At 44.0% G+C, this 11,000-nt stretch overlaps 1 protein-coding gene across 1 annotated transcript in view; it reads right to left on the bottom strand.

Annotated features, from left to right (window-relative positions):
• CDH5 (cadherin 5) overlaps positions 1-11,000 on the bottom strand; it is a 27,200-nt gene that overhangs the window by 4,366 nt on the left and 11,834 nt on the right. Inside the window, exons 6-9 of the mRNA XM_023523586.1 lie at positions 9,803-9,945; positions 8,115-8,239; positions 7,650-7,758; positions 5,281-5,526 (exon numbers count right to left, since the gene is read on the bottom strand). Of these exons, the coding sequence (XP_023379354.1) occupies positions 5,281-5,526; positions 7,650-7,758; positions 8,115-8,239; positions 9,803-9,945 (623 nt within the window). The remainder of the gene's footprint in view (positions 1-5,280; positions 5,527-7,649; positions 7,759-8,114; positions 8,240-9,802; positions 9,946-11,000) is intronic.

The following is an 11,000-nucleotide window of genomic DNA, read 5'->3' as shown; positions in this document are numbered from 1 at the left end:
GAGGTTAGGTGCCTGCCCAGAGCCATAATCACATAACTTATGTTGAGGGCAAGAGTCATAGATTTGTTCACAAAAGCAGTTTTGATTTTGGTCCACTGTCCCTCTAAAATTGCTCACTGCAGGTATCTTTCTTTTGCCCTGAGAGGAAAAATTCTGGTGGGTTTCATAACTTTTCTGAGCACTTTTAGATAATAAAACTTGCTGTGACAAAGTCCCAAACATAGCCTCGATTCAATAATGAAATGTTAGCAGTCCGAAACATTGAATAACACTGCATCTTCACTCAAAAGTAAAACGTTTCTCAACTCCTTCGGGTAGGACCGATTTCGAGTGGACTGTCTGCTGCAGGGGAGGCCCCCTCCATCCCATGGGCCTTCTCTTCTTTTTCCTTGGTTTTCATTTCTTCCTTCCACAAGTTGTTAATTCTGCTTCTGATCCCTCCAAAGTTAGGAGTGAGGAGGATGGAGAGAAGGGAACCTGGAAGTTCTTGCTTCAGTGATGTCCTCTGACTTACTGACACAGCTGCTTGGGCTTTTTCAGTTAGGAGTCAGGCATCAGTATTGGGGCCCTAACTATAGCTTTCTGAATGGTTTCACCAAAGCCTCTCCCAAGGCCAAGGGCAGAACTCTGCCTCCCCCCCCAAAAAAACTACCAATGAGATGAAGGTGGGACCCACAGCACCCAACAGTTCTCCTCAAAAATCTTCCTTACAAAATTCTCTCTTCATTTTCACTCTCTTGACTTGATGTGAGTGGACGGATTCCAGGTTGTATAACTGGTTTTCAGCTATCTACTTTAAAATTCTGCCAATGATCTTTTCTTTTTTTATTTTATTTTATTTTATTTTTTACAATGTAGCGTTTATTATAGCTTGGTGCCTTGGTTAAAGCTTCTAATTTAATGTTCTAGTACAATAACCATTATATCAAGGTGCTCTGCCAGGTATTTTAGATACTTTAATCTTCACGACAACCTTTTGAGATAAGTGTTATTACCCCCAGTTTACAGAAACTGAGGCTTGGAGAAATTAAGTAACTTGCTCCTGGCTCCACAAATAAAAGAGCCAGTGCCAGAGTTTGAAGCTAGATGTCTCCCACTGTGCGTGCTCCTTCCTGCATCACACTGTAACCCCTTCCTTGAGAAGAGGTTGGGAAGAAAGCAATTCCTTGATCCCCTCTCTCTGTTGAAAGATGAAACGCTCTTATCACAATTGTACTTAGTTGTTTATGTAATCATTTGTTTAACGTTCATTTTCCGTCAGAATGTTAGCTTAATAAGCTTAAACCCTGAGTGTCTCTTAATTACAGCTGGTTTCCCAGCCTGGTCCAGCGCCTGGTGCTAGTGGGGTCTGCAGAAGTGTTCATTGTTTATCAGACAGGTTCTTGGAATGGATATGGGCAAGGATACATCTATGTGGGATATTAAGGAATTGGGGGGAAAGGAGAGAAGAGAAGAGAGGGAATTGTGTGAGAAGGACATGGGTTGGGAGGATAGTGGGGACATAAATTCAGTTAGCTTGGAGTAGACGATATGTCAACAGGAGGACTGAGAGGCAAAGGCTGGAAAGAAAGACTGGGATGAGGGTAGGAAAAGCCTCTGTTCCAAGGTCTGTTCCAACTCCTCTAGAAACCAGGGCTCACAGAGAAGTACTGTACAGCACAAGGAATGGAATTGATAATATCGTAATAATTTTGTATGGTGACAAGTGGTAACTAGCCTTATCGTGGGGATTTTGTAATGCATATAAATATTGAATCACTATGATGTACACCTGAAACTAATAGGATAATTAAAGTCAATTAAAAAAAATATGAAGTCTAGAATGAAATCAACAGAGGACAACCAGGGCATCCCATGATTTGCAGAGGTTATTATCTCTTGGAGAGTCCCGAATGGGATCTGCCATCATTATTATTAATTATTATTAAAAGAGGAATCTGGGTCTGGACTTTCTGGCAGAGAAGCCTTCCAGAATGGGGGTGAACTCAGAGGGCCTCTTGGGGAGCTACTGTCAGGAAAGGCCTGGAGCAGACAATGTGGTCCTAGCCATCTCCTCGGGTCCTGTGGTTGTAGTGCATAGGGCGATCTGCAACCATCTGAGGGTGTCCTCTGGAGGACCAGCCCTGCGCCATCTCATGGCACGTAAAGTGTGGGAGACTTTATGCCTCTGAGAGGAGCCCCAAACCATCAGCGGGTGGGACTTGATGGATAGACACCAGCTGTGAGGGCCACACTGCCTCCCTGTCCCCAGGGGGAGGAAGCTCCAGTGATCCACAGTGGTAACTTAGGTGACAATGTGTCCTTCTTTGGCTGCTTTGTTTTTTATCTCATACCCCTCTTCCTTCTGGGGCTTCCTGGGAGCACCTCCCAAGTAAACCACTTGCACCCCAATCCTTGTCCCAGAGTCTTCTTCCTGGGAACCCAAATTAAGGCAAGGCCTAAATGCTCCTAAAATTTTGGAGGCCCAGTGATTAGAACCAAAAAGGCTTAGATGATAGAGGCTCTGTTCATCCCTCTGGCGACCAAATCAAAGTTGTGACGGAAACAAGGAGTAGCAGCAAGGAAATATCACCTGGATCTAGATGAACAAGCCATACAACTAGGGAGAAATCCAAGAAATCACCCTGCGATGGCAGAAGGTAGGACGGGGTGAGGACACGGGGCGGCCCGGTCTTGAGCAGCTGAGTGAGACAGAGGCTGTGGCAGTGGCAGCGGCAGCGGCAGCGGCAGATGCCTCTTAAAGGGGCCGCGTCCGCGAGCGGATTTTCGCGGTGACAGACCTGCTTGCTCTGAGCACCAGTACCGATTCGGCTGTGCACAGGGGGCACCAGGGACTTACAGGGAGACATTGTCAGAGTGAGGGCCTAGGTGAGACTCGCTCTGTAAAGAAGTGCCAGTGGTATCCATTGTTCCTTGCTGAGCCCTCCCCTCTCCCAGTGCGTGGACACAGCTCCGCCATTGCCGTGAGGTCATCAGACTGGATAACAAAGGTCACTCTGCCCAGAGGTTTCCCTGAAACCCCACCTCCCCCAACTCGTGGCACCACCCAAGCCACATCCAGGTGTATCCTCAGCGAGTCAGGTGCTCCTTGCCGAGCAGCGCCTAGACTCACACTGGAGGCAACTGGCCTTGGTTTTTAGCGTGGCCTTTTGAGGCAACTATAAGCATCTGTGGATTGCTTGCTAATTCTTAACAGGTGGCCCTGGTGGGGCAGAGGCTTGAGCTAAATTTGGCCTGTAGCTGAACCCCTCTCAGGACTGTGCCACTGGACACCTACTTCACAAAACCACATTAATAAGACTGGGAGACTTAGGAGCTTTGCTTATTAGTACGTAGAAATAGACACGGAAAGGCAGCCAAAATGGGAAGACAAAGAAGCAAAAACCATATGAGAGAACAGAACAGAGACCCAGGTATAATGGAGTCAAGTAATCTAACAGATGCAGAGTTCAAAACACTGGTTATAAAGATGCTCGATGAACTTTTGGTTAAATTCAGTGAGAACTTCAACAAAGAGAAAAAACATAAAAATGGAAATGGAAATTATAAAAAGGAACTAGTCTAAAATGGAGAATACATTATCTGAGAAGTATATTAAATGGAATAAACAAAGGAATAAACAAAGTGAATAAAGAAAAGGATCAAATGCCCTATCTAGAGGATGGGAAAGCGAAGGACAGTCAATCAGAACGGCAAGCGATAAGATGCCAAGACTATAAAAGTAATTTAAGGAGCATATGGGACACTAATAAGGGTCCAGATATCTGTCTGATCAGCGTAACTGAAGAAAATCAAGATGTTGAACAGCCGTTTGAAGAAATAATGATGGAAAACTTCTTGAACTTGGGAAGGAAATGGACATAAAACCCCTGGAAGCTCAGAGAATTCCAAAAATTAAGGATCCAAAGAGGCCCACACCAAGACACATCATAATTAAAATGCCAGAGGTTAAAGACAAAGAATGGATATTAAAAACAGCAAGAGAAAAACAGTTACTTGTAAGGAAAAACCCATAAGACTGGCAGCTGATTTCTCAAAAGAAACTATGCAGGACAAAAGGGCTTGGCAAAAAATATTCAACAAGATGAAGACCCAGGATCTACAACCAAGAATAATTTATCCAGCAAAGCTATCATTTAGAGTTGAAGGACAGATCAAGAGCTTTCCAGACAAAAATAAGCTGAAGGAATTTATCACCACCAAGCCTGTGTTACAGGAAATGTTGGAGGGACTTCTTTAAGAAGAAAAAACATGTATCAAAAACAGGAATAAAGAATGGTAACAACTACATTCCTATCAATAAGTATCTCAAATAGAAAAGAATTAAATGCTCCAACTAAAAGTGGATGAATGGAAAGGAAAACAAGACCCCTACATGTTGCCTATAAGAGGCTCACTTCAGATTAAAAGACAGACTAAAAGGAAGGGGATGGAAAAACGTATTGCTTTGATGGACCTAGAAGGTATTTAAGTCAGACAGAGAAAGATAAACACTATACGATTTCACTTATATGCGGAATCTAAGGAATAGAAAGAACAAACTAATCCAAAACAGACTCACAAATATAGTGGACGATTTGGTGATAGAGGGGAGGGGAGTTTGGGGGACTGGGAGAATGGGGTGAAGGGTTAAAGAAGTACAAATTAGTAGCTGATGGATGGACACGGGGATGGGGAGCAGGGCATAGGGAATCCAATTAGAATGAATACATTCACTAGGTGAGGGTCAGGGGAGGGAGGGAGCAATTGGGGGGACCGTTTTACAAATTATATAGATGTCTGACCAATGTACTGTATACTTGAAACTAATTAAAATACAAAAAGAAAAAAATTTTGGAGGCCGAGACAAGAAAAAAAAAAAAAAATCAAAGCTGGAGGATTCCTATAAAAGGAAAGAAAGCCCCTGGAGATAAGCTAAACTACAAGTTTTGAAACTTTTCATTTCTTTCCAAAAGAGAAACTGTATCCTCTGTTTGAAAAATAGGATTTATGTAAATAAATGCCTAGAACAGTGCTGGCATACAAGTGCTCAAAATATAAAAGGCGAATGAATGAATGTCATATATAAAGTATTTTATATGACAATGGGGGAGGGCCATCGAGCCCCACTCCTTCCTCCCGCCTCATTCACCCCCAACCCTTAGGCACCCAGGGAAGTCTCACTATGAAACCCAAGGGCCCAGGGTGGGGTACTGACCCAGGGTTGGGCATGGATCCCTGGCCTCTTCCTCCTCTGGCACAGTTCCCTCACTGTCCCCCTCTGCCCTCCTGGGCACTGACCTGCGATGGTGAGGATAGAGAGGAAGATGGCTACCAGCGCCTGGATGCTGAAGCCCACCTGGGGGGCCAGCTCCTCACAGAAGGTGAACTCGCCACGCTCATTGCACTTGCACACTGTCACAGCCAATGTGCCGGTGCCCGTGAGGCTTGGCCTCCCGTTGTCTGAGATGAGCACAGGCAGGTAGTGGACCTTGGTTCGTTCCCGATCAAACTGCCCGTACTTGACTGTGATGTTGGCTGTGTTATCTGGAAACGACAAGGATGAAGAGTTAGGCTCTGCTGCCTGGAGTGCCAGTCCCTTTGTCCACAGTGACACTGTGGCCTGCCTCCTCTAGGGAGCCCTCCCTGACTGCACCAGCCTGTGTGTTGCCTGGGCTGCTTCTGCGCCTTTTGCATCCTCTGCCTCATGTTTCAGCAATTTGAGTGCAGGTCTGTTCCTCCAGAGAGAGGGGGTATTTTGGGCAGCTCCTTTGACTTAGCCTCTAAGAATGGCTTGGCCAGAATGTAAAATCCTTGCTTTCTGTTTTTGTGGGCAACTGATATGCTGAGCCCTTCTTCCTCCCTAACCCCACTCCAATAATAGGTGACTGTCTTTCAGCTCGATTAATGAATGTATTGTTTCAAACTCTGACAAGTGAACAGGGGAAAAATGAAGTTTTAAAAAATCTTTTAGCATTGGGCTAACTTCTGAGGCTCTTTTTGTTATCCCTGCAAATTGGTTAGAAAGTGAAAACACTGCTTATGTTTCAGGGGCACCGAGGGAATCATTACATATGTAATTGAGTAATTGAGGATTTCCTGGGCAGGCTGGAATTGGGACTGTGCTTTGGCCCAAATATTGGCTCTCCCCCTCAGCTCCGATCAGTGCTTTCATATACAAGAGAATTCCCCAGGAAACTTGTAAAACCTGTTGATTTTCAGACTCCCCTTCCTCTCCCCCGCCTCCCGCAAATTCTCGCTTCCTCTCTCCCTTCCTCCCCGTTTCTGACTCAGTGGCTTTGGGCAGAGGCCAGATACTCTGTCTTTTGTAGGCTCCCTAGAAGGTTGTGGTGCTGATGGTCAGGGGAAAGTCCAGGGACTCCCCGTTCCAGGATTTGGAAGGGGCGGGTTTGACCAACCAGCAGGGTCTGCCCACTCAGGAAGCCAGCCAAGAGCAAAGGTGGTCATCTTTTAGATTTCAGATGTAAGGCAGTGGCATTTCATTATTAAGTAGCCATGTCTATTATAATTGAAAATAACTGATATGGTCATTGATGCTTTATGGGAGATTTGAAATTTCTCATTATACTCATTTAATACTGTAACAGGACATTCCTATTATAAGTGAATCGAGACCAACAGGTGTGCCTCCTGGTCACACATGGGGTGTCTTTGGGATGGCACTTAAGTTTTCCACCCCTTTGCGGACCCTCTCTGAGGTGGGATTGAGATGTACCTTGGGGATTTGGTCGCAGGTATTTTTTTGCCACGTTGCTTACTGCTAACGACAGCTGAATGTTGAATGGTCTGTCACTGACTGTCAACACATCACGGCCACCTTGCCCCTACTTGCTGACTTTCCTCAACCGTGGCAATGGCTCTCTCTATACAGGGACCCTCCTCAATCACAGTTTCGCCGGCTGGGGATGGGCAGGGATTCCACCCCGTGCTGGCTGAACGATTGCTCTCTTTAGACTGACTGAAGGGGCCTTTTTTTTTTCTATTTTCTTGAGGAAGTTGCTGAAGCCATGAAAGCCTGTCTTTGAGCCCGTTGGCTGGAATTTAATCAGCTCAACATCATCACTGTCCTAAGCACATACTCATCGGAAGCTCTGATTCGCCACTACTGACATCACAGGACTGGGGTGAGACCGGCAGACCAGATCGGCAGACCAGATCCTGTCCTGGGCCACCTGGTGGTAAGTTGTTGTTATCACTGAATTAAGACAAAGTTTTCTGTATCATCGGCATTTCAGATTTCACATTTCTGGTTTTGACTCTTTGGGAGTAACCTCAAAGTTCCGTGCCACGGAGCGATTTGTAGTTGTGTTGAGCACAGAGATCTCAGGTCTCAGAAAGGAATTCCTTGGCTAGTTTGTGAACGGAGCTGACAGTCTGCACCCCATATCTATTCCGTGTGCCTTGCTGACTTAGCGTCTTATGGGGAATGGCAGACCATATGCACTTGGCAGTTTGGCCAGATTGGCTCTGACCTCTGCAGACCAATAAGATCATGTGGCGGGAGTTGTACAAAATATTCTGTAACGCGAAAAGCCCAGTGAGGGCCTGCCCGCAATTCATTGAGTTGGTCCTTGACCCCCGTGTTTCAAGACTCACATAACCCCATCCCCGACCCGGCTTGGAACCAGGCTGACTGCTTTGATGCGCACCGTGATTATCCATGAGGGTGAAGTTGCTGTCTTCAGTGCTCAGGGAGAATTTGAACTTCACGTTTCTTGGTGTTATGTCCTTGTCTGTTGCCGAGATTTGTACGACCAGCTGGAGTGTGGAAGATGGAGGATGGTCAGTTGTGGTACTGGGATGGTCTGGGGTTCAGTGATGGAGACTTTGGGTTTAGACCGAACCGTGGCTGCCACTCACCTGCAATGCTAACCTAAATAATCTCCACAAAGCCACTCTTGGTACCAGCCCCTTCCCTGCCAGTATGTTCTACATATATTTTCTTTGAGCCTCAGTTTCTCTGTCTATAAAGTGGGAATAAGGTCACCTTTCCTCAAGGTTGTTGTGCAAGTTACATTAGGCTCAGTGAAATGCCAGGTGACGGATGGGAGGTGGTGTCCCACAGCCTGTGCCAGATGGGTGCCGCCTTTCCCTCCCACCTGAGTCAGACTCACCTTGCCCTGGGCAGCATTCTCACACACTTTGGGATTGTAGGGCTGGGCCAACTCTGGGGCATTGTCATTCTCATCCAGAATTTCAACGTGCACCTGCACAATGGATTCTTTGCCTGTGGGGTTCCCTGCAGGAGTAAAGGACTTGTCACCACAGTGGGCTCAGCTGATGCCAGCCCTGGGGGATAGAAGGTGTGTGGATGGGGAACCCTGGAAGGGTGCCCATTTTGCAGGAAGAGGGGATTATGGACCTCTAGAAGAGAGGCCAGGGATGCTGTTCTGGATGAAAGGAGTAGAAAAGAAGAGGGTCAAACTTACTAAAGAAGAATTTGTAAGAATAAAAAGGTGAACAACCTAAGCGAATTTAAAAAAATTCTAATTAAATTAATTGGATTAAGCAGTTTAAGTAAATTATTAAATTAATGATATAATTATTTGACTTAATTGAAATAGATATGATTTATTAAATAAATTAATTACAAAATAATTTAAAAAGCAAACCACCTAAGTGAGACTGGGTTAATATGTTATGTCACTTTAAAAGAAGGGAATATGTGGCCATTTATAATGTCCCTGTAGATTACATTTAAAAATGTAATTTAAAAATTTTAAGATTTTTTTTTTTTTAGTATATTTTAGTACCATGAGAAAATGGTTCTGGAATAAATTTAAGTAAATATTCAGGATATGATTTTATACAAATATTATAAACTTGTATAAAAGTATATATGGAAAAGAGGTAGGGAAGATACACTAAAGTACTAACAGTATGGTGGGATTATGGGGGGGATAATTTTCTTTTTTTCTGTATTTTCCATATTTTAAAATGAGTAACAAATTATTACTTTTAAAATTTAAAAACTGTGTGAATGATATTAGATGGGAAAGAAAGGGGCAAAGATCGATCTGGAAAATACTTAGAGGAGTCCATTGAAGTTGGCCCGGCTGCCATGTTGGGAGACGTGGGAGTTTGGGGACACCCAGTAGGAGGCAGGGGCCCTCCAGGGTGGTGCTGCGGGGCCTTGGCCAGGTCACTCTGTCTCTGGGGAAGGTGGGACTGTTAATCCCTCCCCTGGAGGGCAGTTGTGATTTTCTCATGTAGGCAAAGGGTGTAAAACTCCAATACTTGCCTTTCCCTCTGGCACAAGTTACACTAATTTATGAAGAGCCTGACAGTCTTGGAGTTTGAAGCTGCTGTACATTTTGAATTCAGTCCACTAACTGCAACATAAACAGTCCCCAAAGCAGCCTTTTCCAAGTGTCCACAATAATAAGGATCATGTAGCCCTTGTTCAATACAGTTTTCTTGGCCCTGTTTCCGGCTCACTGGACCAGAACCTCTGGGAATGGGTCTGAGAAGCTCTATGTTAAGAAGTTCCCTAGGTGATTCTCATCACAGGGACATCTGGCAGCCTATTTGTTAACGATGCTTCTTAAACTGTAATATGCATGGAATTCTGATTCAGTCTGGGGCCAGAACCCAGTATTCTGCCCTTCTAACAAGGTCTCAGGGGATATGGTTGCTGCTGGTCCATCCACACTTGAGGATAGAGGCTCTACAGCATCCCAGCTAAGTGGTGCTTCAGCAGGAGCTTATAATATCTCTAGACTCACAATGACAGATTATGCCAATTTTGAAAGAATGAGGGAAGGGAGAAAAGCCCAGTCCCCTGATAGATGGAGCCACTCACCATTAGAATCCAGTTCTTTGGCCTCCACAGTCAGGTTATACCACGGGTAGAGTTCTCTGTCCAGTTCTTTCTCATTGTAAATGTTCCCTTGCTTGGTTACTTGGAAGAACTGGCCCTTGTCACTGGTCCTGCGAATGGAGTATCTGTCGAGAGGAGAGAGATTTATGGCTTTCCACTGTCCTTTGCCAAGTTCAGACTCCCAGCATGAAAGGTGAGGTCCTTCAGGATCTGTCCTTTGCATTCTTTATCCTTTTCACACTACCACCCAGAGGGATTCAGAGTAGCAAGATAATCTCTTCTATTTTAGCAATGTTGCCATCACTGGACTGAGGGTGGGCCTGAGGTTTATCAGTAACACTTTCAAGAGTGAGGCAGGTGGCACTATAATCAACTGTACCACGGCTGGGATTGGTTTTTGTGATTAATGAAAAGATAGTTGGGCATGAGCCAGGAAGAAATAAAAAAGGAGCTGGAATAGATAAGAAGTGAGTGAAATAAAATTAAATTTGTGAATTAAAAATTTGAAAGTTTCTTCCAGAAATCAAGAACAATGAGATGGAGAAAAGAAAAGATATAATTGTAACATATGTCAAATATATACTTACTACTACTTAAGAAAATTCCAGGACAAATAGAACAGAAGAAATAATAAAAAGTGTAATAAAAGAAAACTGTCCTGATCTGAAGAAAGGCCCATCCACAGAATAAAAGAGCTCACTGATATTAGGCATAATTTTAAAAAGAGATCAGTATTTAGATATATCCTGATGACACTTTTGAATTTTAAGACTAGATAAAGAAACTAAAAAGAATCTAAACAGAAAAAAAAGCATTTTTATAAAGAGAAGTCAGACTCACCCCATAAATTCCCCACAAAATTAAATGCTAGAACACATTGATAGTATTTTTGGAGGGAAGTTTCTGTAACCTGAGGATTATATAAGCACGTCTAAGTGTTATTAATGTAAGAAAGCAAAAGAGCAAAGGTATTTGTAAATATGCGAGAAATCAGAAAGTGTGTCACCCACAAAGATGGGTCCTGAAAAAAATTTCAAAAACATCTAGGAAATGTCTCAGTATAAAGTAAAAACTTGATTTAAGAGGAATTAAAATGAAAATATTGATTTATTTAATACATAGGAAAGCAGTGGCGTGTGTGTGTGTGTGTGTGTGTGTGTGTGTGTGGTATTTTTAGCTA

Source organism: Pteropus vampyrus, unplaced genomic scaffold (assembly GCF_000151845.1).
Source record: "Pteropus vampyrus isolate Shadow unplaced genomic scaffold, Pvam_2.0 Scaffold394, whole genome shotgun sequence".
Lineage (NCBI taxonomy): Eukaryota > Metazoa > Chordata > Mammalia > Chiroptera > Pteropodidae > Pteropus > Pteropus vampyrus.
This window is presented reverse-complemented; position numbering and strand designations above follow the sequence as displayed.